General features: G+C 38.6%; 4 protein-coding genes across 4 annotated transcripts in view; 2 read left to right on the forward strand and 2 right to left on the reverse strand.

The window, feature by feature from the left end:
- The window catches only part of hiw (MYC binding protein highwire), a 50,763-nt gene that overhangs the window by 11,915 nt on the left and 10,900 nt on the right, over positions 1-27,948 (reverse strand). The window lies entirely within an intron of this gene.
- Positions 4,359-16,328, forward strand: be (ben). Its single transcript, XM_030390012.2, has 6 exons — positions 4,359-4,720; positions 13,083-13,344; positions 13,432-13,589; positions 13,661-13,950; positions 14,046-15,016; positions 15,802-16,328. Exons 1-6 carry the CDS (start codon positions 4,568-4,570, stop codon positions 16,272-16,274), a joined length of 2,307 nt encoding a protein of 768 aa, XP_030245872.1. The 5' UTR covers positions 4,359-4,567; the 3' UTR covers positions 16,275-16,328.
- Positions 8,520-9,205, reverse strand: LOC149090729 (uncharacterized; the record flags this gene model as incomplete). The annotated part of the gene is made up of 2 exons (XM_089263821.1): positions 8,520-8,711; positions 8,787-9,205. Coding segments are annotated over 2 exons (564 nt in total), but the record flags the coding sequence as incomplete, so codon positions are not given.
- LOC108656504 (uncharacterized) lies at positions 19,010-27,604 on the forward strand. Its single transcript, XM_089263705.1, has 5 exons — positions 19,010-19,168; positions 24,518-24,980; positions 25,726-26,103; positions 26,389-26,548; positions 26,632-27,604. The coding sequence occupies exons 2-5, from the start codon at positions 24,819-24,821 to the stop codon at positions 27,306-27,308; spliced, it is 1,377 nt and encodes a 458-aa protein (XP_089119831.1). The 5' UTR covers positions 19,010-19,168; positions 24,518-24,818; the 3' UTR covers positions 27,309-27,604.

A 27,948-nucleotide genomic window follows, 5' to 3' on the forward strand; every position in this document is an offset into this window, starting at 1 on the left:
TTGGCATCGGTACACCTCAATTCAATATGAGCATTGTTGATTCTCTTAAAATATTTCGAATTATCGAATGTTTGCAATATTAAATGGTTCGAAATTTTAAGAGAAAATAAATCAAACTTTGAATTATCAAGGGTTTTTATTTAACGTAATGTACATACATATGTTCAAATCAATTAAGCTTTATAGGGAACTCTATACGGGTTTGCTTCGAAGCACATTGCTTCTCCTCAGACTTACAATAGTAGTAGTAGATTTGGTGTAACTAACAAAAATTATATGTATGCATGTACATAAACCGAAAAAAACTACAAGTTTGGCGTTGCTTTGGTTTTTTGTATGTAAGTATGAATATATGTACATATGTATGTATATGGAAACATACATGCATATACATAGATATACTATGTACATATGTACATACACTTGCACGCTTATCTCTGCGTAATCTACGTAAGTAACCAACCCCTCGAATAAACTGGCCTCCTAACATTACATGACATCAAAATCGATTAGAAACAAATGGTATCCCCCAATTTTTGCAAAATTTCATGTTAGCCGATTGCTCTTATCTCTTGCCAATTGGACTCATTGGACTAATATCCAATCAGATCACAACCTTATCAAAGGCCGCCCGCATCATCTGTGCGCACACGTGTTACATACACACGTACACACATACATACACACATATGTATGTACATATTCACTATTTCTTGCTCTTTTTAGTTGCTCTTTCTCATTTGCTCAATCGCAGGATAAGATCACGTCAGCGTTAACTGTAGCCCGGCCGGACGAAGCGGAAAGAGCACGTAACGGCGCACTCTCACAGCAGGTGGCTAACTGTGCATGTGTGCCTGTACGTGCGTGTTTGTGCGTGCATGTGTGAGTGTAGCGAAAGGCGAACGTGTTCGAACAGGCCATGGGTGCACTTACATACATATCTTATATATTGACTACTAATAATCTAAATGAAACTTTCAGAACGTAATCATGAACGTGTGTATATTCCACTCATACTGTCCCCTGTCTCTGTAAATCGAAGAAGTGATCCCGTTGCCATTGCGAATTATCGGGGCTCGATCGTATATACTCAGATATAAACATACAAATATATGTATGTATGTATGTACAATATATGTATGTATGTACATATGCATATGTACATAAGTAATTTCATAAATGTGTACATACATACATACATTTTGATGCTGTATGCATGTAAGCATTATTGTATGTATGTATGTATTTGTTTGAATTTATGCACTTAGCAGCCACTCCAGTCCAATGCGTGTGTGTGTGTGCTTAGGCATAACGGATGCACGAGGGAGGGTGGCAGCGGCTGTCAGTGGAGCACTCAAAAATAGGTAGAGTGAGAGCGAGAGAGGCGAGAGCGAGAGAGTAAGGCCATTCGCATTAAAAGCAAATAAAAACAATCAAATTTTCCAAACAAAATGAATAAAATGAAGGTACACACATACATATGTATGTATGTATGTATGTATGTATGTATGCATGCACATGTGTATTCCCATAGGCATGTGTGTGTGCGTATGTGTTGTGCTCCAAAAGCCAGATACCTATACAACAACAAAAGCCTCCAACCAAGCGTGTGTGTGCGTGTGTGTGCGTGTGTGTGCATGTGTGTGTGCATGCTACCTGTGGGAAACACGTTTTCCAATAGCTATTGTTACCGTTACCCGAGTTGTTGGGCAACTGGGGGTCTCGGTCGTGGTCAACGTTGCATTTAGGGTCGGGGCCTAGCTCCACACGCGAGTTACAGCCCAGAGTCAGATCCAACCGAGCGAGCGCACAAATGGAGCGTTAAGTAAAGCGAAAAAGAAAAAAAACAACTTCAAAAGCCTGTCGCAGGTTGACAACAGTAAAAAAAAAACAAGTGAGCGAGACTCGAGACTTGACTGTGAGACTTCCAGAATCCTTTCTGCCACAAACGTAGATACAGATAGACCCACTCTCTACAAGGGGATTCGAGAACTAAGTTATCATAATATAGCCCATAATGCAGCCGTTTTAGAGGTTATACAGAATATTAGATATTCTATATATAATATATGTAATATATATGTATATGGTATATCTGCTGAGTTCCAAACTGGAGTGCATATGTCTGTACATACATACATATGCATGTATGTATGTGTTTAGGGATAGAAGAGTACTTAATATATATCATACTCTAAATAAATAATCAAAAATTGAAATGCTTCGACTCTCAACAATCAGCGATGGATGACTCAACGCTCAAAGTCAATTGAGCGCAAATGTGAGGCCCGCATTATCAGATGATGCACAGAGTCCGGAGAGAAACAAATGGAAGCAGGGCAACATCCGCTCCATGCTTGGAACGCGCTCCACTTACGCGGTATACATACATATATGGCCCATCTTTCCCTATCTCTCCTCCTTTCACTTGCCCTTTAATAGCGGTAATTAGGCCGCAGGCGGAATTGTCACCCAATTGACGTCCCCTTCAGCATTTTCGTAGCACAAGCCTAAAAATTGAGGAGCCGAGCAAAATAAGAGTGCTCGAAAATAAGAGTGCAAAACGCTTTACCCTACGTGTCCGGTCTATGTGTTGTCTGCCCAGCAAGCATTTGGCAGACTGTTTTAACAGAAATCGTCTTGATGAGTCTTTTTTGAGTCCCCTTGACGATTAAAAAACGATCTAATCTCCTGGGCGATCGAAAGAGGACTCATAAATGACCCATTCATATTATTACTATTACTATTATTTCCTGAAAAGGAGATTTTGTATTAACTAATATTTTTCCTTTTGGAACTTGAATACGGTGCTACAAAAGCATTCTGTCCATGCCAATGACAGGCTGGCGAAGCGTAGGCGTTTAGAGTTAGTTTAGATTTAGTTAGTTTAGAGTTAGTAGTTATATTTTAAGATAATATACATATTAATATATAGTAAATGAAAAGTGCATTAATAACAAAATTATTTTCGTTGCAAATTATGGAAATTTTCATTCGAATATGAGTCAGAAATGATTAAATTATGACTTGTGGTAGACTCTTTTATGATTAGAAGAAAGCTCTAGTCTAGTCTGAACCCTTCGAGCAACTGATATTCCATGCAAACAAACACACGCACACACACAATCTCACATACATATACAGGCGATTGCGCTTGGGCTGCGCTGCAGTGTTGGCAATATTCTGAGAACTTATTTGTTTAGTAATTTCATTTCTAGACGTACGATCGTAATAAAACTTTCAGAACGTAATCATAATGTTTAAATGTATGTGTATACCGAAGCACAAGTCTCTAGTATTTGTATACGACTTTTACAAAGATGAGGGTGAGGGGGTGGATTTAGGGGTGGGGGGTAGATTTTAACAAAAACCGAAATTGTATACAAATTCATCTTAATATACATTTTAAATTTGGAGACTCTAGCTTGAAAGATGTAGGAGATATAATTTTTTAAGTGATCTTCGATAAGGTTTTTTATCGATAAAAAAGTATCGGAATGAGTTATCGTTTTTTAGTGATAAACTCGATATGCGCGTGATATGTACGGACATTTTAAAATCAAGTTGAAGTCTCTAGCTCTTATATCTTCTGAGATCGATACGGACGGACGGACGGACGGACTGACGGACAGGGTCAAATCGACTCCGCTTGTCGCCCTGATCAAGAATATATATACTTTTTGGGGTCTGCCACGCCTCCTTCTGCCTGTTACATACTTTTAACAAAACCATTATACCCTGATTTACCATTTTCAATGGGTTCAGGGTATAAAAAAGAGACATTAGTGACTAATCAAGAAGAGTCGCGGCTATGGTACCATATTCTCTTAACTGAACAGTCTTTTATGATCAGAAAATGAGCGCAAATATGACTATTTTCAATCGTCGCGCGAATCTTTTATGACTGACTTATGCTCTGTTAAACCACTGTCGAGACCACGATTGAGTGATGTGTCTTTTAACAGTGTGTCGAGACTGCTCGACTACGAGATCCCCTAAGCTTCGAGCAACTGATATTTTAATAATTCTTCGTGTCTTTCTGCTTCACAAGAAACAACACATGCGAAAAATAATATATAATAACTTTTCTTGTGGATGGCCTCTATTTGAGATAAACTCGAAATCTGCGCTATATACATACACTGACATTTAAAGAATTCAAATCTAGCTCTTAAATTTTCTGAGATCGACATACGGACGGACGGACAGTTTGCAGAAAAGTTGGCAGCACTGCTGCTATCACTTAACAGTGCCGATTGAGTCGCTTAACAGTGGTGAGCTCTCGCGTTTGTTGCGATCGGTCAGTGAATTGTCGCTTGTCTAATTGTTCGGTCGGCCGTTGCAGAGCTCGTCGATTTTTTTTTTTCGGTTTTGTTTCTTTATTTTGTGATACTTCAGTTTATCAAAATCATATATTTTTTTTGGGCCAAAATAACAACCTAATATGAATATTATTGCCAAGCGCAAAAGCAAAAGCAGCCCGTAAAGCCAAAGCCGCAACAAAAGAATAAGAAAGAGAATAAATACAAATTAATTGCAAGAAACAAAGTTCTCTCTAGCTGCGATCATGCGCTGGTATTTGTTTTTCGCCTCTGTCGCTTTCGTCTCTGCGATTGCTCGGGACTCGACTGCGCTGGACGACGCAAAGTCCGAGAATCTTTGCGAGTTGTGCTTCTGCTCTGCCAGGACATTGAGATGCGACTTCAGACATAACCGAACGGTAAGTTTAGAGCACACATTGTGCGGCCTGCGATTACAGTTACATATGTACATACAGACATACATGCATGCATATATATGTATGTAACTGTGTAATTCGTATTGTCTCATTAACCTTGTAGTGAAAAGTGAAAACGAAAACGAAAACAAACACAAATCGTAAGAAGAAAATAAATGTGAATTTGCATTGCGGCTAACGAAACGAAACTAGCGGCAGATCTATTTTTTCTTATACATATGTACATACATATTTAATATTTATGCCGCCCTTGTATATATGTATGTAAAAAAGTCCCAATTCTACTCGCGTTGACTTTAATTTCCAATTGGAATGAGTTGTTCTAAGCCGCAAATAAAAAGTCAACATTTTTAGCCAAAACGCAATATTTTTATGTCCCGCATATACATACATACATACATACATATATACATTCTTGATAATTATCGATTTATCTGCTGTGTGTGCATGTGCATGTGTATGTGTTTTTCTTGTATATGCAGAACAGAAGCTAGCTTTGAATGGTTCAGGGCAGCTCTTAGTTGAGTAGTCCCGATTAGAGCTTTCACATAAATACACATACATATATACAGTATAAATGGTATATGTGTATGTATGTCTGTGGCTAAATCAGAGATGCGCCAAAATTGTAAACAAAGCCGTTGCTGAATTTAAAAAATAGTACGAAATGAAGCAGCTCAAAAGAGAGACAGAGGGAAAAAGCGGCTCAACTGGTTATGCTAATGAATCAGGTGTGTGACGCAGGTGTGTGTGTGTGTGTGCGAGAGCTATGTACATGTGCATAGACATGAACAGAAGTACATGCACACACATGTGTACATATGTGTGCGTGTTAGTGTATATATATATGTGTGTGTTATCAGCTGTTTTTGTTATCGTCGCTGCAAGCATGAAATTATGCCATTGACGGATGTGGGCGTGTACATGCATTATTATCTGCGCATGCGTTTGTGAATGAGACAGAGAAAAGAAGGAATGTCTGTTTAAATGCCTACTAAAACTACTTAAAATCAAATGCGAGTGGAATTGAAAATGAAATGGAAATGGGCATAAGAGCTACTAAAATCCATCAAGAAGCAAACGAAGTGGCATTCTCTCTCTCTCTCTCTCTCTCGCTCTTTCTTTCTCTCACTCTCACTCGCTGTCGCTTTGCCTCTGCCCACACGGCAGGAGGTGCAAGCAAGAATAAATTCTCGTAAAGTGCCTCCACATGTTTTATTTGCATAGACATCAAGAGGTCAACAATAAGATATATGTATGTATATGTATGTATGCATAGCTATAAATACAGCTAGAACTAAATTATAGATCCCTTTGCCTTGACGAAGAACTACGTCGGCCGATCTCCAAACAGTAAATAAATCCATAAAATTCATGATTTCTTTTTAAATACACACACACACACACACACACAAATTTTATTCTGTTTCTCTTCCCAAATCCATATCTAAAAACTTAATTTGCAATTCATCGCATATTTTGTAGTTTGGAAATACACATGCATGTGTACATATGTACATATGTATGTATATGTATTGTTGTGTTTTTGTATATTTATGTTTTGCAGCATTTGAACGTTTCAAGAAAATCGATCGTTAAATGTGTTTTTTATCATCATCATCAGCTAACTTTATAAGAGCTTAACTTATTCTCTATCAAAGATAAACAATAATAATGTGTAACATAGTGTATATGTAAATCTAAATAAATACATGCATATAAACCGTAAATAAATAATAACACATATCTTAATCAAAATTAGTTTTAGTTTAGATAATAGTAATGATCGATGTGCCAATGAGTAACAAAGAGAGTATATTTATTATAACTTATGAAAATGCATTTCACAAGCTCTCAATACACACACACACGCACACACACAGACACAGAGAGACTCAATACGGACGTGCTAAGCGTCCATCACGTAATCTTTTAGATACAATTTCTTCGATAAGAGAGCATATAAAGAGTAGATACGTATGTATGGATGTATGTATGTATGTATGTGTATACCAATACATACATACATATACATATATGTAAGTTTGCTGGCCGCTTGCTGTTCGCGCAGCTATTGGAAAATCTGGAAAATCCTGATCTGCCATGCGGCTTACATATGTGTGCGTGCGTGCGTGCGTGTGCTGTTGTGTTGTTATTGTTGTTTTTGTTTTCGTTTTCATTTTGGGCAGCAACACGCGTACGAAGTAAAACTGTAAATTATTCTCAACATGTGCCGCGAAAATCTTTAACACAAATGCACATCATAATTTATTTTAAATTGGTTTTCAGTTCGGCTTATTTATGTACATATGTATGTATGTATGCATATATACAGATAGACACACTATACGCATTTATCTAAATATATATAAATACATACATACATACATACATACATACTATATGCATGTTTGTTCATAATCATATATCAGCTAAAAGTGTCGGCTGCTGCTTCCGCCTGCCTCCACAGACCCCCCCCCCCCCCCTTCCCACCACGCTCTAATACAAATGCATTGACTCCGGCAGTTGTGAGCTCTAAAAATAAATGGCAACGGCGACAAAAATGCGCCGGAAAAACTTGAGCAGCCAAAAAAAAAAAAAAAACAAAACAAAAAAAAAAAAATTAAATATAATAAAAACTGGAGAAAAGTGCAGCACCAGAAGAGACATTCAAGCAGATGAACAACAGTAAGAAGTAAGAGGCGAAAATAGACGTGAAAAGCACAGAATGAGACAGCGCCCACTAAATATAGAATATATTTCACAAGTGGGTCTATAGGTACATACATATATACTTAAATACATACATACATATGTACATATGTATGCTCATGACATGCACACAAATATACATATGTATGTATGTGTAGAAAGATGTACATATGTATGTACGAATATTAGTATAGGCAAATACACACACACACACATACATACACATGCATACATACATACACACACACACACACACACACACACACACACACACACACACATACACACATAGATCTTCTGCTATTTGGCTTTTATTTTCGATTCTTACATATTATGTCAATTCGCCGCAAAGCTTTCGCTCTGCGTGCTCTGCTGCACTATCTACCCTACCCTCTCTCTCGCTCACTCCAACACGACTGGAGTGGATCGAGCAGTAAATTAAAGAAAAGAAACGGCGAAAAAAAACCAACGTAATTGAGATTTCCGTTGTGGCACAAAGAGAGCACAGAACATGTAGACGAAATAGAATAGAACAACGACAAGAGAATGCGAATCAGAATGAGAATGAGATTGACAATACATGTACATATGTATGTATGTATGTATGCTGGGACAGTGGAAAGAAACAGATCCCAAACAAACCTAATGGCTGTCTAATTGATGTTGAGTACGCTGTAAGTGAAACAAAAGCAATGCATGGTTTAAGTGGCAGCGGGCAGGCAAAGGAGGGAACCAACCAGACATGCACACACATGCGCACACACACACAGCTACAGCGACAACAAGAACAGCTACAACCACAACATTAATAAGAATAACAATGATCATAAGAATAAATGTGGGGACGCACACAGCGATAGAGGGGAAAGTGGGTATGCGTATGAGAGGCAGGAGGGATAGGGGCAATGGAGTATTGGACATTGTCACAGCTGTGCGCAAACATTGAGCCCCAAATGCAAGTGCGGCGAGCAGTGCTGCCAACTTTTTACCAGAATAAAAAGCTGTTTTTAGATGGAAGAAACGGAAAAAAAAGCTGAAAATTTTTACAAAAAAGCCTAAAAAAAAGCGGTTTTTATGGTTTGATTGTTTTTTTTTTTTTTTTTTTTTTTTTTTAATTCACAAGATTTTCAGCATGCTATCTAATTCTTCGCGACTAGCATCGGTTTCAGAATCGTACGACCTGTTAGTACCTATCATGCGAAGATAATTTGAAGGAACTTTGTATTCATAGCAGCATTTGCCCAGTCTTCGCAAACCATATCTGTGTGTTATATTAAATGAAAAAGTAATATACATATATATCGGTATCATCTTTTCACTCTCAATAATATATAACCTTATGCTAAGAATACTGTTTATTGTGCTTAGGCTCATTGAGTTCCTTAACTTAGACTTTACCAAGTTAAGCTGGCTAAATACGCGTTCCACCTGCGCGTTGGACCATGGTAATGAAAACATTTGCAGGGCAACAGCTTCCAAGTCAAGGAATCTGCGGTTGCCGCCAGAATCCTTGTAATTGGAGACTTCATTCCAAAATTTGGAGCTGTCATTAACGTTTTCCCACTTATTTAGATTAATATCATAGTACCGCCGCTCAATGTCGGCTATTCTGTCTACTTGGAGGTGTTCCAACAATTCTGTAATTCCTTTTTTTTTAGTTGACAGAATTTTATCAACGGAAAAAACCTCAATGTTTTTTAAGATTTTAAAATTGTCGGGGAGCCTGCAGATAAAATCAAAATTATTTAACGGTCGGTAGAAGAATCAGAAAAATTGGTTACCTCTGCTTTAGCTGCTTGATAAGTTCAATAACAAAAGAAGAGCAGCGAGCACGAATTTCTTTTTCGAGGCCTGCATCGATATTTAAAGACTTGATTTTCTTTTCAAAATCATACCCTTTGTACATATCGGATTCTACATGCTCTTCAAAGTTTTCTATTTCCAATACGTCAATTTCCTTGATAGGTGGAACAATTAAATTTTTTAACGATTTAATGGCAATTCTGTGGCATTTGTTTTATTGCTTTGAAAGCACTTGTTTACTTTCTGCATGTCGGACAGAATTGGTTTTAAAAAAATTAAATATAATTTATTAATTTGGTCATTATATAATTCATAGAGAATTTGCGACTTGTAGCATTTTTCTTTTGTCGCGGCCAATTCGAAATGCAATTTGAGCTCGTCCTATTAGTCCAAAATGCGTGTTACAGCTAACTCAATGGATAGCCATCTGGTGTCGCTCACAGTATTTTAAATGGAGCCTTCGGATATATCAGATTTATCGAAAATGGTAGATTTAAATACCAAACTTTTCTTACAAGTGGCAACCGCGATGCTACATGTTTTCAGTATTAAAAAAAATCGAAGTATTAAAAAAAATCGAAAAAAGCCTAATTCATTTTCAAAAAAGCCAGAATTCCCGCTTCCCGCAATTCTTAAATATTTCCCGCAATTTGTTTTCGGAAAAAGCCAGATTTGACGGGAAAAAAGCTGAATTGGCAGCAGTGGCGGCGAGCGTTCCATAAATGTATGTATGGATGTATGTATGTACATACATACATATTTATGTGTGTAAATAAATATTGTTTGGCATGGACATTCTCAAAAGCAATTTCGATAAACATACATACATACATATGTATGTATGTATGTATGTACATGTTAATCATATGATTAATATATGTATGCTAAGCGATAATTAATCGCGATCATTTCGGAAAAAAAGTTCCAATAATCGATTGTCCAGTGATTAGGTAAAGCAGTGCCATCCTATAAAAATTGCTAACTACATACATATGTACATATATATGTATGTATGTATGTATGTATGTATGTGCATACATGCATCAAAAACAGTATTATACACATGTACATACATATGTATATTTTCATTAAAAACTGCAAAGATACGCTCTGCTGGCACCGACATGCCTATCAGGGAACAGTTTCGACCAGTTCGCATACTCTTCCCGGCCACGAACAACATTGTGTGTGAGCTCTAGGCTTATCTTTGCTCTGTGATACATACATAATTCATTGACTTGCCAATAGATAACCCATTATTGAATGATTCCTTGACTTTCATTCGATGATGTATCTCCATTATTGTAATTGTATATTTATATAACAGTGCTTATAAACAGAGGACTTACATATGTATACTATGAGCGCCCGGTCTGCTTCGTGGTAAGGTGCCGGCTGCCCGTACACCATGCCAAATATGGTGAGCGACGCCCGAGTCACAATTATGCGGAAGCCAAGCAGACATTTAGCTCAGCACGTAGGCCGGGGACGTCCCATTGGATATTTCATAAAACAGACTCAGTCTCTGAGTGTATGTGTGTGCGTCTTGATTATATAATGCACTGCAATTGCACTTGAACTCTCGCTCAAATCACAGATCCAGACTGAGGCCAATCAAACTCGCTTTAACATCCATTTAACATGTTGCTGTTTGTTCTGTTACATTAACAGGTTCCAGCTGAATATCGACTAAAAAACTGCTTTCAATTATAACCATTGTCATTTTCTTTTGTGCAGCATAAAAAGCTAATTACATGAGTTGGCATACGCATTTCACAACAGTAGAAATTATCACTCTAGGAGCTCGGATACCCACAACCCATTGAAAAGGGGAGTTTAGGGTGCAATATACAAATCTATGTGTATGTAACAGATTTAGCATTGCCATAAAGTGGGGGTGAATTAAAAAAAAAAAAAGAAAAAAAAAAAAGGTGGAGGAGATATAATTTTATAGACAATTTTCGCTATGGATTTTAATCGATAATAAAATAACAGGAGTCGCTATGAGATATGCGCGTGACTCACACGGACCTGGATCGACATTAAATCTAATAAGATCGATAAGCCTGGTATGCATACTCGTTCGTGTATACTATACGCAGTACAAGTTTTTCTTATTTTTTCGATAAATCATCCAATAACTTTTTATCGAGAATAATCGAAATATTGATTTTGCTTTTTCAGCCCTATTTCTGACCGTAAGCCCCAAATCTCAGAAACCCTCTATATAAATGTATGTGTATATACATACATAGCTTTTGATATCTGAAACTTTTCTCAACACTCGCACAATCAACACAATCGTTAGTCACATTGTCATACCCTGAACCCATTGAAAATGGGAAATTTGGGTATAATAGTTTTGTGTAAAGGTATGTAACGCGCAGAAGGAATCATCGCAGACCCCATAAAGTATATATACTCTTAATCAGGACGACGAGCTGAGTCGATATAGTCCTGTACGTCTGTCCGTCCGTCCGTCTGTATGAGTGCGTCGGTCTTAGAAGATACAAACGCTAGAGAGCTGGCACGCATACTCTTGTATACCATACGCAGTGCGAGTTTATCTTATTTTTTCCGATAAATCATCCGACAACTTTTTTTTATCGAGAATAATCGAAGAATTAATTTTGTTTTCAGTCTCATTTGAACACTATTAGACCTGGAAACCTATTAGACCCCCTCAAATACTAGAGACTTTTACTTTCGAATGTGCATACATTTGAACATTATGATTACGTTCTGAAAGTTTCATTAGGATCGTACGTCTAGAAATTAAATTATTCAATAAATAAATTGTCATAATATTGCCCGTCTGGATGCATGTAGTATGTATGTATATGTATGTATATGTGCATAGAAGAAGTACAGAATGATTAGAATGTCAGAGTGGACGGTTCAGGGTATCTCCTAGTCGAGCAGTCTCAACTGGAGCTTTCTTATTTGTTGTTGTTGTTGTTGTTGTGGTCACCCCATCACTTGGAAGTTAAACTATTTTCCTTTAATTTAATAAGATAATTGCTCCCATACACAGATGCAGAGGCAAAAGCAAATTCAAAAGCAACAACAAAGGCGACAGGGCTGGAGCAATGAACGTTGCGGTCAACTTGTCGTTGTCTGCAGCAGTGTTGCAATTGTTGTTGTCGTCGCGACAACAGACATATAAAAATAATACCAAATGCCCGGGCGCGAGAAATGTAAGTCAAGCGTCACAGCCGCACAAAAAGAAAAAACAACAACAACAGCTGAAGGGCGAAACGAAATACAAGTCCATGTTTTGATACCCTTCCATGTGAGGCATGTATGCACATATGTACGTATATACTTAATGTATAACTATGCAATTCAACGCTGCGCAGAAATATTTAACTTATGAATTTTAATCGATATAAATCGATTAATTACGATTGCTAAATAATATGTCTTGTGTATAAAACCAAGTAATTGAAATCTTTCGACTATGTAATCGGTCAAATTTTTAAACAGTTATTGCATGATTGCCTATCTATTTTTATTGATTTTAAGAAGAAGATAATTAAAATGAAAAGAATCAAGGTGAAATGATTTCTTTTTATACTGGGATAGGATATTTATCAAACTGTGTTTTCCATTATCGACCGTATCGATATTGAATGATTTCAAAATGAATAAAACATTTATCAACATTATAAGAACATTCTATATATTCGACGATTGCATGAAAGTATATATCGACTGTGATTCTCTATCAAGTAAATGAGAACATTTCGATTAATCGAACGCGCATATATTTGGTGTCTGAACTTCGCAAACTAAGTCTTACCTCTCTCGGTTTCTGTCTCAATTACAGCTATCGCGCATATTTGACAGCAAGTACTATGTGCCAGCCCATATAACAAGCTTCTATGTGGATCTGGCTAAGAATACAGAATTCGAGGTGCACAATGGCCTCTTTCGACAGAATCGTGTCAATATGCTAATGATCGAGGGGCACAATGACAGCAATCAAGTGGAGTTAACGGCAAATTTTCTAGGTGGAAATCAGGCTGGCTATCCCGATGTGCAGATACATGGTGTGGGTCACTCATTTCTACGCCCCGAAGCTTTCTCAAGTGAGTGAATAAGTTAAAAAACTACAATTATTGAAGCTTTAACTCATCTCTCCCTCTCTCTCTCTCTCTTCGTTACTCTCTGTTAAGATGGCGAGAGCAAATTGAATATCGAGCACAATGAATACGTAGTATTATACCCGAACTGTTTCAAGAACATGAACATGTCGTGCACATTGACGAACATCAAGAATTTAGAGATCAACGAAAACTACAATCCCAGCACAGATCGCAGCTCCAACACAAAAGTGAGTACATAGATATCGACATATAATAATAAAGACCTATATCTAATATATATGATTTACTTTGCATGTAGTTAATTATCGTAAACTCGCACATCAACCAGCTCAACAGGATTGATGCATCCATCAATAAAATAAGCTTTACAAACTGCACGATTGACCACATTCAGAGCAACGCGCTGGATGTGACCAACGTGAAGCAGATCCAATTCGATAGCAGTCGGATCGGCACGATCGAACCGATGGCCATTCCAAGCAAACTGCTCAGTGACTCAATCTCTTTCATTGGGAATCAGATCGGTACAATCAAAAGCAAGGCTATTATGGGCAGTGGAACGGCAGTATTTTCGTTGTCTAACAACACGTAAGTGTAGGACAGAGCATGAAATGTGTCCGGAGTGATATATGTCGAAGATTTCCTAAATTAAGATTAAAATTGACTTGCCCCTTCTCTTGCAGCATCGACCAAATAATGGAGGATGGTATGATAGTGAATTGTGTGGACGCTGTCATAGTGGGCAATCGGTTTGGGCATGTGGAAAAGAATTGGATCATCATGGACAACTACTGGTCGCTTTATATGGATGGCAATCATTTCGAAAACTTTCCGCCCATCCAGTTGAGCGGGAATCACAACCGGCGCACGAACTGTACGTTCGTCAACAATTTCATTAAGAATCCACAGCCGAGTAGTCTCAACTTCGACTGTGCGGTGCGTGCCACAAGTGTGGATCATAGCTGCGGCTGCGATGATTTGCACCAGTTTATGCCTACACTAACCGAGCACGATATTGGTGCGGAACTATATTGTAAGCTGCCCGAACGGCTCGCGAGCTGTTTTAAAGCCAGTCAAATGCATATGAGACGCTATGAGAATGAGGTCTGTGTGAGGAATCAGACCGCCTTGACGTGCCATGATGGCACCAAATTGGAGTGCCACGAGGATGGCTGCTTCACGAAGGAGGAACTTGAAGAGCGGCGCAGGGGCTTCCCAATCCTCGCGATCCTAGCAATTGCTGCTGCAGTAGGTCTACCAGTCTTGGGAGCTATTTTTGGAATTATCTGGTGCTGTACATGTCAAAAAAGCAAGAGGAAGCAATACTGTAGCTTCACCCCCGAACATCGGGAAAAACTTCAACAAGAAATAGACCGTTTACCGTATAAGGAGAAGAAAAAACTCAAGAATATTATCAGCAGTAAGAACTCAGTCAAGCAATGCCATGATCTAATTATCGAATTATTGAATCTACCGACGCTCTCAAACGATGTAGAGCATATACTCAGCAATCATCTAAAAAATATCCATAATGCAATGCGGCCCACTGCTCCGGCAGTGATCAACAACGAAACTAACAATGTTCCATTGTTGTATTCATTGCCATCCGATACAACGGAGTCGCACGTGTACGCATATCCCGTCAACACAGCCAGTAAGAATGGTTCCAATGAAGTGCAACGTAGCAAATACATCAGATCAATAATTAGCATTCAATATATATGTATATTACACATAAATAGTTATAGAATAATATTGAGATTTATGTGGAATATCGGATGTGATCAGTATTGCCATTAACTTTATAAACATGACTTCTTAGAGAGAAAACTCACATTGCCAACAATATCTTTCCCAATCTTATTTAAGCCCACTCAGTTAACAAAGAACTATGCACTTAGGCCTGTCCACTGTTATGCAATTAAAACCGCATAAGTATAGTATAATTGAGTCGTAAATTTTGGTGCCGATTTTCTAAAAATGCTGTTTCATTAATATAATATCGTTCCTTAAATTCAAATCTTTTTATTCCCATTTCGTCTTTTGGTGTCCTTTGTCTCGCTGTCTCTCTCCATTTATCCGGAACTCAGCACGTGTCATCTACTATTAGTAGTGCTCGTATACAATGTGCACGTATTACGATATGATCGTATTAGAGATAGCTTAGCTCGATTTAACTCGATATTTATAGTTGTTTTCCTGCAAAGTTGCAGATTATGAATTCGAACTTTCAATGCATAGTTCTCCAAAACATTCATTTAAACTAAAACGGAGGAGAGAAGTGATTTGTAGACTTTGGATGGCATTGTAACGATCTCTTACCGAAATTGCACTTTGAAGAAATATTATTTAATGACTTATTTGCTACAATGCGATCATATATCTAAGCGCTTAGTTAATAAACATAGATTTACTTAACTTTACTATGTCTATTTCTAGATGTTTTTGACGACGACATGCCACCCGCCTACGCGGCCGTTGATGAGGTCGAGTATGCCGTGCCCCACTGTTTGCCACTGCCTCCATCCCAACAGCAACAACAGCTGCCGTCCACAAGCAATGCTACCTATGCCACGCCTGTTTTGCATCCGCCCATTCGTAAGACACCCGTAGTGCCGCCAGAGGTGCCACAGAGACAGATGTGGGCTCCCAATCAACTGATCTCGGCGCGTAATAAGAGCCAGCAACAGCCAGCACGCCACAACAACAACAGCAATAACAACAATAATAATAGCAGCAGCAACACTAGACAGCAAACCTTCCAATATTGGGATGGGGCCGCCAGCCTGGCGGCAATGGAGCATATGGATATGAGAGGCGCTGCTGCCTTACCGCCGGACACGAATTCCGATCATTCCGGCGGAAGCGATGAGACTGTCAAAATCGATGATATTGCTTACGCTGATGCATAATTATTTTCAAATAATGAAAAAAAAAAATGTGATTTAGTAAATAATAATAATATACCCACACACATCTTTCTAGGTATATTATATACATTTATAAATATCTTTCTATGTATATTCGATTCTATGTATATTATAAATATTTAATTTAACAAAAATAATAATAACACGTAAGAAGGGTCCCGTCGAGACTGCTCGACTAGGAGATACCCTGAACCCTCCGAGCTGATATTTTAATCATTCTACACCTTATTTATGCACATATACATACATACACATGCATCCGCACGCACGTATAAGAACGCGCTCTGGTAACTGCGCAGTAAGCAGCGACTGCGCTTGGGCTGCGCAGACGTACGATCCGAACGAAACTTTCAGAACATAATCATAATGTTGAAATGTATGTGTGTACCGAAGCACAAGTCTCTAGTATTTGATATACGACTTTTACAAAGATGAGGGTGAGGGGGTGGATATAAGGGGCGGGGGTAAATTTTAACAAAAACCGAAACTGTATAAAATGCGTCTTAATATATATTTAAAATTTGGAGACTCTAGCTTTAAAGATGTGAGAGATATAATTTTTTAACTGATTTTCGATAAGGTTTTTATCGATAAAAAAATTTCGGGATGAGTTATAGATTTTTAGTGATAAAATCGATATGCGCGCGCTATGTACGGACATTTGAAGTCTATAGCTCTTATATCTTCTGAAATCGACGCGTTCAAACATACGGACAGGGCCAAATCGGCTCAGCTCGTCGCCCTGATCAAGAATATATATACTTTGTGGGGTCTGCCAAGCCTCCTTCTGCCTGTTACATACATTTGAACAAAACCATTATACCCTGATTTCCCATTTTCAATGGGTTCAGGGTATAAAAACCAAAGAACTTCAATAAACTTTTTACGTTGTAGAATCCATTGGAAATTGGAAGCAATACGTTCAAGCCTCAATCAACAGTGACTCATAATCCACAGTCGATGCTATATCGGGCTAGCAGTGCTTCGGTTGCATAAACAAAAGCCGCTTCGCGTGTGGCATACTTATTAATGGAGAGTTTTCCGCAGCTCAGATTAAATATGTGTATATAAATAAATATATACATAAATAAATAAATATATATGTATATATATATAAATGCATATATTTATATACACATCTATGTATATGCATTGTACTATATTGAATTGTTGAATAACTTGATTCTCAAGCGCCGATGGCTTTTTTTTTTTTTTGTGGTCAGTAAGAATATGTTAATAGCATAATGCTCAGGCAAGTGTGTATGGATATTTAAAAAAAAGGCATTTTAGCTTAAGCTCTTATACATATATGTATATATGTAAATACATATGTACATACAGTCAGCAAATAAAGTTTAGATGCACGATTTTTCAACTTAACTGTTGAACGCACATTTTTCTTGTTTTTATATCCTGAACCCATTGAAAATGGGAAATCAGGGTATAATGTTTTTGTGAAAAAGAATGTAACAGGCAGAAGGAATCATCATAGACCCTATAAAGTATATATATTCTTGATCAGGGCGACGAGCTGAGTCGATTTGGCCCTGTCCGTCTGTCTGTCCGTCCGTCTGAGTAAGTCGATCTCAGAAGATAGAGAGCTGAAACTTTGCATGCATTCTCGTCTATGCAATACGAGTCTATCATATTTTTTCGATAACTCACCCGATATTTTTATGGAGAATAATCGATGCATTGATTGACTTTTTTAAGCCTAATTTGCATACTATTAGACCTGGAGACTTCAGATTCATTGTGTATATATGTATTTAATGGAGGAATTATAGCCTCTAGTATTCAAATTATTTATAATGATTAGAATGTTAGGCACTGTTAAGACTTGTATGTTACACTTCACAGCGACCTAGAAACTTTGAATACATATGTATGTACATATATTAATATCTTGTAATTCAAATGCTGCGTAACAACCGTTGTGTAAGTGGCGACTATCAACATTGACTTAACATAGACGTTACAGCTTCCAACTATGCCACTTTTACATTATTCAGCTTACAGAAAGTTAACATTTCTGCCATATGTTAAGCCTCATATCATTTGATATCATTTTCATTTGACAGCGAGTCGAGCTGTTGCCAAGCAATGATGAATCTTAACAAGCTCTGTAAGTATCCGCTCGGCCCCGGGACGTACTTATCTTTTGCGGGGGCATCTTAGACACTAACAGCAGTAGCCAAAGAAGTTGCAACAACAACAACAACAACAACAACAATAGTGACAGCAAGTGTCAAGCAATGCGTGTCAAGCTGACGCGCATTCAATTAAACGCGCCGCGAGCAATCAAAGCAGCAGACCCAGAGACCACCGAGCGGGATTGGGTACCACAAAAACAAATAGCTAGAAACGTAGCTGTCGTCTATCGCCGACTGCGGAATACTCTGTAATTACCATAAGACTTTCACGGAGTCACAGAATCCTTAATGAGATGGAGACGATTAACAAAAATTGATTGTTATTACATACATACATACATACATACATACATACATATGTACATACATGTACATACACTAACAATACTTGATTTTATGCGTGAATACTCTACAATCAATATGCTTTCATTTACCTCGTGCACAGAGTATGCAAACAAACAGAAAGGCAGAAAAAGCAAACAAAACGCAAAAAAATTCTTAAAGCTCAGTAAGCTGCGCAGCTGCACTGACGCTGCTCAGTGCTCACTGTTAAGTGCTGAGCACAAGCGAGACAGAAACACAACGGGAGAGTAATATTCAGCGCTGGTTGTGCTGTTGCGGCTCGTAAATGTTTCTTGTTCCGTTTTGGCGCTCAGTTTGACATTTGCACGCGCTTAAGCCGGTCGCGACTCGCGACAACCGAAAGCTCTGGCCTGACCGCTGGTTAGTTGTTGATTTCGTTGCTTCTGTTATTTATTTTATTTTCTTACATTGCTTACGTTATTTATGTGTTATTAAAATGACGGCGATTTTATTTTGTGCGCTGATTTCATAGCTAATGCAAATATTTGCGCTTAACTGTTTACTGTCGAATTCTCATTTGTTTGTGTTGTTTATGCCGTTAATAATATATGTATGTATATATATATGTGTGTGTGTAGATGCGGGTGCACGAGTGTCGTTCGAAAACCACAATGCGCCCAACGGCCAATGGCCACAACAAAAAGTTCAAAGCAATAAAAACAATAGCATCAGAAATTTTATGTATGTATTTTTGTTCTGTATTTTATTTTTGCATACGGCCACTGCTGCCGTGACATACACACAAACAGCGAACATGTGAGCGCAGAGTGAGAGAGCAAAAGCGCGCAACAAAAACAGATCGGTGCGCTGTTAGCATCGCTGCTTGTTGTTAAAATGCTTAGCAAAGCGCATTTCTTTCGTCTTTGACACAGGATTGTCCTGCACTCTGTCATTCTCTCTTCCGCTCATGAGTGTGTCCAGCGGTACGCGCGCGTGTGTGCGTGTGTGTGTGTGCGAATGCGTTGCGTAAGTCAGTGAGAATAGTGAGCTGGGATTATCAACCGCCCCCACACATGAGAGCTAAACAAAACAAAATAAATAACAGCGGCAATAAAAAGAACTGTTTAGGGAATTTCGCAAGTGTGAGTGAGAGGGACGTACTGTTTGGACTCGTAGCGAATGGCACATGGCAAAACAAATGAAATTTTAACGCTAATTCGCTTGTAAGCACAGAGACACACATACACTTTCTTTTATATACATGCATACATACATACATACATATGTATATGTAGGTAAGTTACTGTGTAAATACGACCCATTCCCACACGCATACACACACACAGGAACTGGAAATTGTCAAATAAAAAACATCGAAAATGGCACCTTTCAATACCTATTGCCATATCCAAAGCAAATTATTTCGATATTTCAAGGTTATGAGTATGACGTACAAAATCTGTTTTTAGTTTTGTGTTGCTGCCGCTGCTGTTGTTGTTGCTGTTCAGCAATAAAAATGCTTAAAAGCTGACATTAGCTTACAGCGAAGAACAAAATAAATAAACAAAAAAAATCAAAAACAATAAAAAACTGAATTAATACAAATTTAAAAGTCAAACCTATGACGAGTTTATCATAAATTGCAAAAAAAAGACAAGTAAGAAATCTCTAGTCGAGACTGCTCGACAACAAGATCCCCTGAGCCATTCGAGCAACTGGTATTTCAGTAATTATTAAACATGCACAAATCTTGACAAAAATCTAAATTCTATAAAACACACATAAATCTAGATTAAAAATTGGGCGATTTTAACTCTAGGAATGAAATATATATATGAATATGTTACCAATTTTCGATGTTTTTCATCGGTAACTAAATAACGGTACAAGTTATTGATATTCGCGTGTTATACACGGACCTAGGAAACGAATTTCAAGTCTCTAGCTCTTATATCTTGTGAGATCTACGCGTTCAAACATACGGACAGAAGGACGAACGGACTCAGGGCTAGGGCTAAGTCCACTCAGACCGTCGCCTTGATCAAGAATATTTATACTTTACAGGGTCTGCCACGCCTGAAAAGGAAATCAAAAGACCCTAAACGTACAAACAATGTATGTGTGTATGTATATGTACATGAACTGAACGTCAGTTTGCCGCTTGATGAGTTTATTTGTCTTTGTTCCACTTCTTCATTGTTTCACATTTAATATTGTAGATCCTTCAGTCTGTATTCGTCTGTAAGTTATTCTCGGGGGTACATTTTGAACACCTTACATTCCAATTCCATTCTGTTATTTGAGCACAGGCATATACCTAGAATCCGCTTTATACCCTCATCTATATACTTATCTTGGAATATATTCTAGCGATAGGTCTGGGTGATACATACATATGTGACTAAAGAGGAAGTTTCGCAAGACTTTCTGACTCAGTCCATATCAAATCGATGCAAGATAAGATTACTTGGAACTGCGATAAGCCACGCCGAAGAGCGCTACGTTAGCTTCTCCACTCAGATTACTGAAGCGGGGCCCAATAATTGTCGGGAATAGAACGAGGTGTTATAAAGGAAAAATAATTATGGCTTTATTCAATTTCCTCCGCATGAGTACGATTCACTAAAGCCCATTTACTGAGGAATTAAACAGTGAAAGGGTTCTTCAAAGCCTCCATTCAAGTGCTTGTCTGTCGCGCATCCGTTGCTTAGCTTCAAGCTGTTTACTTAAGTAGAAAGTATTTAACAAGCGCCTCATTCCCTTGCTCTTTCTCCTAATTTCAGTCTTTCGGTATCTCTCTATCTGTATTTTGAGCTGACCGTCTTGTGCCGGTTTAAGCTTGCTTACTTTCCTCATATTTTTCAACAGACCGCCAGCTCTCAAATTGCTTATCGATAACTTATATAACTGTATCCCATAAATAAAAACTACAAGGCCTAACTCTCGGTCTCACAATCTTAACTTTTAGGTAAGAATATAAGTTATTTATTATACTTAATGACATCTGATCTGTATAATAAAAAGCACTTACGTGTATTTTTTTTGCAATAGCACTAAAAGTTCATTATATTCTCCATGATTGTTTCAATAACCCGTCAAAATGCGCAGCTGTAAGCTGCTAGAGCGTGAATCTATCTACTTGTACGTAAATATTTGATCAGCTCTTGGTATTCACAAAGGCGAAATATAGAAACGAGATAGGTGGAGTGAGACACCCATTATCATTTCTCTTTCCATCTGTCTCTCATTTTCACACACACACACAAGAGATTGCTATAACGTTGACTAAATTCATTTGAATTAAGTTCTATAAACAAATGAAACGACCATAAACAAATAGAAAAGCATAATTGCTCATGCCTGCTTGGTCTATGGCGACGGCTATGTGCGACGACCTCTAAAACTCAATTAACAGCATTTGGCGCTGATTGGAGCCAAACGACCACCAACTATGTGTTCATATGTATGTATGTATGTATGTATGTATGTATGTATGTATGCATAGTACGGCGATCATGATCGTTGCATAAAGTGCTGTTAGTTACGGATCCAATTAGAGCCATATATGTATGTATGTACATGTATGTACGAATTCTACAGTGTTACCGACTGCGGAATACTCATTCATACCTCATAAGCAATTTAGTAGCTCAGTTTTGCTCTAAGACTGTGGAGCTTTTCACGATTTGCCAAGCCCCTACTGGGCGTAGACACTTCATTTTTGGCCAGCTCATAAAACAAGTTAACCGTAACCTAGCTGCAATATTTGTATGCTTATTTTTTGATATGTCACGCACCTAAAGAGGCGTAACAATATTATTTAGAGAATCCCGTAGAATAATTCATAATCATATTGATTGCCGATGATCAATCTACTCACCCTTCTTCCTTGTCTTTGCTTTATGACAGGCTCAGATTAGATCGGGACAATTTTAACACTATAAATCGGAAATATACACGAGTATGTGCTCCAAATTTAAAGTCCCTAGATTCAATAGCGCAGGACACAACCGGAAATAAATAAAACCAATATACTAATTCCATCTCGTAAGTAATAATGTCACTTTCACGCCACTAGTTTTGAGCATTGATTAATTGATCATTGACCATTAGATTGCAACATTAACCAGGTTTAGCAAACAAGTAACAGGGATCTAGTAGACTGTGTTCAACCGAACCCTGAAAAATTTCTTATCATTATATACCGATAACGGAATTGATAAAGATGAGATTAGTTGAATAAATTCTTCTTCTAGAGGGACGATGTCTAAATCTATATATATAAAAGAGAGAAGTGTAAAAGTGTTCCTACACTTATAACTCGAGATCTGCTGGACCAATTTTCATGGTTTTCGATTTGTTGGATTTGTCTCCGCTACGAGTAGGATAGTAGATCTTTCTCGATTGTTTTATGGGGTTTTGTGCGAGGACATATTCAGTATTACTATTAATAAAAATGCCGCGTCCTAGAAGATCTAATCTTTCCCGGCGGACCCATGATGCAATTAGGCAACGGAATATCGCGAGTAAATTATCTGACGAAGAGCGAGAAATCGCCCGAGAAAGGCACCGCGTTAGTACCTATCAAAGAAGGGCCTTAATTCGTGCTTCTCAAAGAGAGGCAGCCCGTGAAACGGCAATAAGAAATGGTTCAAAGCATCAAATCCGTGGCGATATGTAACCAAACTTCAATTGTCTGTAAATATGAGAGTTGCATTGTTGAATGATCTATCTGCTGATGATTTCTCGAAGCAATTGCTGAATATCGGTAATGGCCGTATTCCTCTCGACGAATCGAGTGGCTTGATATCATCAACAAAGTGTTTCCGAATATCATTGCTTTCCACAAAAATACTAAATGGTTAAGTGAGCGAGCAATTTTGGCGGCTTAAAATAAAGATGTGGATGACCTTAATTTTACAATTCAAAATAAAACCGTTGGTACTCTGTATTCATTCAAATCTATCGACTGTGTAACAAACGAAGAAGAAGCCACTAATTATCCAACTGAATTTTTGAACTCCTTGGATGTGCCTGGTTTACCACCGCACAATTTACAACTGAAGGTTGGCTCGGTAGTTATCATGCTTAGAAATTTAAACCAATCAAAACTGTGCAATGGAACGCGTTTGGTGATAAGAAAACTGATGAACAATGTGATTCACGCGTCGATACTCAAAGGAAAACTTTTAGAATAAGGAAGTTCTTATTCCTAGTATTCCGATTATCCCAACAGATATGGCCTTTGAGTTTAAACGAATTCAATTCCCGATGCGTCTTGCCTTCGCCATGACGATCAACAAATCACATGGCCAATTTTTGACTATTTGCGTAGTATCTAAAATCTGTAGATTACAGAATTTTCGTATTCATCAAGTGTATATAGTCAATAAATCTGAAGCTTACAGGTTTAATAATGTTCAAATTATGCCCATACTTCCCTTTTTTAATGGGTTCAAGGTATAATTACGGATTGCAAATTAAGGCGCTTCGTATACATATGTATTTATGCATGTATGCCCCTAATAGGCGTGGACATATAGTTTTGTCGTAGATCTTTTTAGAATCGTAACATTGGCAAACATGCAGAATTCATTTCTTACAGTTTTTACCCGATTTGCCACTCCCCCAACGGGCGTAGAACGTGATACATATGTATGTATGTATATACCCTTGCGTTGGTGACACACTCGTGGCAGAAACATTGATAAGCTAAACAAAAAAAAAACACCTTCAGCGATAAAAATTATATTTTTCTGTTCTTATCAGCACCTATGAACGGAACGAAAGAGGAACGGAACAGCCAAGTACAGGCAAGAGCACGACTGAGCATATGAAAGATCGAAAGAGAGAGGGTAAGAGGGAGGGATGGGCTATTAGAGTATAGAATTGAAGCGTGGAACGAAATAGAAACGGAGAGAGCGAGAGGAGAGTAAGAGAGAGAGAGAGAGAGAGCAACACAGACGCAAAACCAAATTGAAGGCAACTGGAACAAAATTATTCACTTCGACTATGCCCAGCTTGTTGTGAGGAAGAAAAGTCCGAATATTCGTTCCGAAACCAAAACAAAATGCGAAATATCCGAAATCTCAAGGATCCCACAGCTGTGGTGCTGTTGTGGTTATTGTGGCTGCTCTGCTGGCCCAGAATGGGCACAGCGACGACACTGCCAAAGGTCGGCTGCACCGAGCACGACACCACAATTACCTGCGATTGCAACAACGATGAGCAGGTGAGTCAGCAATGTGTATGAATGTATGTCTACACTCAGCGAAAAGCAGTGCTTAAACATCAACATCTAACTATGTATTATATCATTTGGATTACATCATCGTTATAGATACAGATATGTTAAGCTAATAGGTAATGCTCTAGACGAAACTATGGTTGTAGAACTGAGAATGTCTGCAGATATTAACAACATGTCCTTTCATATGTCGGAGATGCGCTTAAATATATTTTTCTATATTTATAAGTTTGACTGAGCTTATCTTTGTATTAATCATCTAAACTCCAAGGCTACAAAGGCCTAGTCATACGATTTTTGTGTGGACTGCAGATATGTAAGTGTGAGAAACTTTTGCAAAAAGAGATATCAACCTTTTGGTAGAGATTAGAGATGTGCATAGGCCTCATATAAAAATAGTTAAGGATTAAGTTGATTCAATCGTGATTTGATCTGACTTGCCTTATAGATTTATCTGTATTAAGGATGAACAGTGATCCAGAAAGAACTTAGGAAGGGAAGGTATCAAATAAGTAGAGTATATTTAAAACAGAGAACTAATTTTAAAATTATTTATAATTAATTTATAATTGCGAATATTTCGGAATAGTCATGTATGTAGTTATTTTCGTAAGCTACTCGAAATTCGCACCCCATTTTTATTCTCTCAGTGTAAATTAGCAATACCATAGCGCATAAACATATGCTAATACGTTTCAATTTTCGTCTATGTCTTGCTTCTCCACTGTAGCCCATGGTGCTGCCACAGCTGCATGGCGCCGTTTTTCAGGTCGTCATACGCAATTGTCGCGATTTGACTGTGGAGCCAAACGCTTTGGATAATACAGAAGGCCTGCGCAAGATCAGTTTCAAGCAGCTGCAGCGTCTGGTGCTGCAGCAGAATGCATTGAGCGTGCCCCGAGATGCCAGCAACAAGGCGCTCATTGTTGACTTCGAGGACGTCAACTTTCAGTTGATCGCCTCTCATGCGATCAGCGGCAACATCGAGGAGATCTCATTCACCCGTGGCCGCATCGAGCAAATGCACCCATTCGGCTTCACCACCATCAAGGATACTGCCATTCTGCTCAAGCTTGACGGCGTCACCATACAGCGCATCGAGAGTCAGGTGAGACACCGAAATATATCCATTTTATCATAGTGAAAGGAAAGAGTCCCATTTCAATTTGTGAATACTTACTAAAATGTATTGAGCTATTGAGACTTCTCATATAAAGGGGAAAGTACAATTGGATTTACTATAAGGATCGGAAAGCCTCTTGATATCAATTTATAGGCTGAGATCGAGCCATTCTCTTTGCTCGGCCCCGGCCCAAGAGAGGATGAAAGAAACTCTTTCCTTTTTCAGCTGGCATCTCTTATGAATATATGTATAATTATTACAACTTTTCAGGCCTTTAAGAAATTCGCCGTGGAGAAACTGATAATAAGCAATTGCAATTTCGTCGGGAATTTGCCGACGCGCGCCTTCTACGAGCTGGAGGTGAGCAGCGAGCTGGCGATGCACAACAATCAGTTCCAGGAGGTGCACTCGCACGCCTTCTCCTTCAAGCGTAAGCCACACTGATTAGCTACATATACACATAGATACCGAGACTATTGCATTTCTAATCTATATCCGTTTCGTGGCCCGCAGTCATCTCCAAGCTGAGTCTCAGCGAGAATCGTTTCGCGGCCGTGGATGGGGAATGGCTGGAGGCTTACATCAAGGACGCGATTACGCTGCGAGGCAATCGGTTTGGTGCCACCAGCGAGATAGCCTTCCGCAGCCTGGGCGTGCATCGCGACTATCAGCTGAGCGAACGGCTGGAGCTGCGCTTCCACAACAACACGGTGCAGAGTCTGCCACCGGGCGGCAAGGTGCCTGGAGTAGCGGCTCAGCCATTGCGCTTCGATGAGCGCTTCGCTCTGAGCATACGGCAGCTGAGATACGAGAATGTCTGGAGCTGTGAGCAGCTGGATATGACTGTTCAGCCGCCGCAGCCGCATGCCGAATTCTTTCGCCAGCACAGCGAGCAGCTGATGTTCCGTGCCGTTGCCAACGAGCCGCAGGTGGTGCCAGCACCATTTGTGCCGCTGCGCCAGCTAATCGCCGAGCAGTGCCAAAAGCCTAGCTATACGGCGTATATTGTGGCGGGCAGCGTTCTGCTGGCGCTGCTGGTGTTGCTGCTGCTGCTGCTGCTCTGGTGGTGGCTGGCGCAACAGCGTCGACGACGCAAGCTGGATGTGGTGCAGCCAGAGCCACGCACCTACAAAGAGACACAAATTGTATACCAAATCGAGAACGCTGGCCTGCTCAAGACTGATCTGTAAAGCCATACACATACACACATATACACATACGCTCACACACACATATATATACAGCTGAAAGACGCTAGCTTAAGCGGAGCGGTAACACCACCACCACCACCACCACCACCAAGAACCACCAAGAGTGACCTTTTGTTGTACCAAATTTTTAGCGTACGTTTAGCTTATAACGCTTAACATAATCGAAATAATCCTATCTATAGTAATCACTAAACATATGTTAATCCCTAAATTATATAAGTTGTATATAGAGAATGCGATTCTTTTATAAATATAAACAAAGAAGTCAATCTCAAGTTAGATGTATTTGCAATAAGAAGGCAACCTGTAGCAGTACTGATCGAATGTTGTTTAACATAAATGTGATGTTAACATTTCTACGAATCCAGAATGTAAACTAGGTCTGTTGAATGGGCATATTTTAACTAAATTTACACTAACTGTCAATGCTAAAGTATTTGATAGGTTCGACTCCGAAATGTAGGGAAATACGCATATCTGAAACTTATTTCTGTATATAAAAACACGTTTATATCTGTAAAGAATAATAATATATGTATGCATATCATATTTTTGTGAAAGAAAATCACTCGCACTGTGAAAAATATGTAGATCATTTTTCCAAGATAGTTTGACTTGT

Source organism: Drosophila navojoa, chromosome X (genome assembly GCF_054131105.1).
Source record: "Drosophila navojoa isolate 15081-1374.11 chromosome X, UAZ_NAV_1.0, whole genome shotgun sequence".
In the NCBI taxonomy this organism is placed as follows: Eukaryota; Metazoa; Arthropoda; class Insecta; order Diptera; family Drosophilidae; genus Drosophila; species Drosophila navojoa.

Excerpts from the sequence above, each read along its gene's own strand:
- be (XM_030390012.2), top strand. The coding sequence starts at position 4,568 with ATGCGCTGGTATTTGTTTTTCGCCTCTGTCGCTTTCGTCTCTGCGATT. Across the intron at positions 13,345-13,431 it reads ACGCCCCGAAGCTTTCTCAA|ATGGCGAGAGCAAATTGAAT; the intron begins GTGAGTGAATAA and ends CTCTCTGTTAAG. Across the intron at positions 13,590-13,660 it reads ATCGCAGCTCCAACACAAAA|TTAATTATCGTAAACTCGCA; the intron begins GTGAGTACATAG and ends CTTTGCATGTAG.
- LOC108656504 (XM_089263705.1), top strand. The coding sequence starts at position 24,819 with ATGCGAAATATCCGAAATCTCAAGGATCCCACAGCTGTGGTGCTGTTG. Across the intron at positions 24,981-25,725 it reads ATTGCAACAACGATGAGCAG|CCCATGGTGCTGCCACAGCT; the intron begins GTGAGTCAGCAA and ends TCTCCACTGTAG. Across the intron at positions 26,549-26,631 it reads GCACGCCTTCTCCTTCAAGC|TCATCTCCAAGCTGAGTCTC; the intron begins GTAAGCCACACT and ends CGTGGCCCGCAG.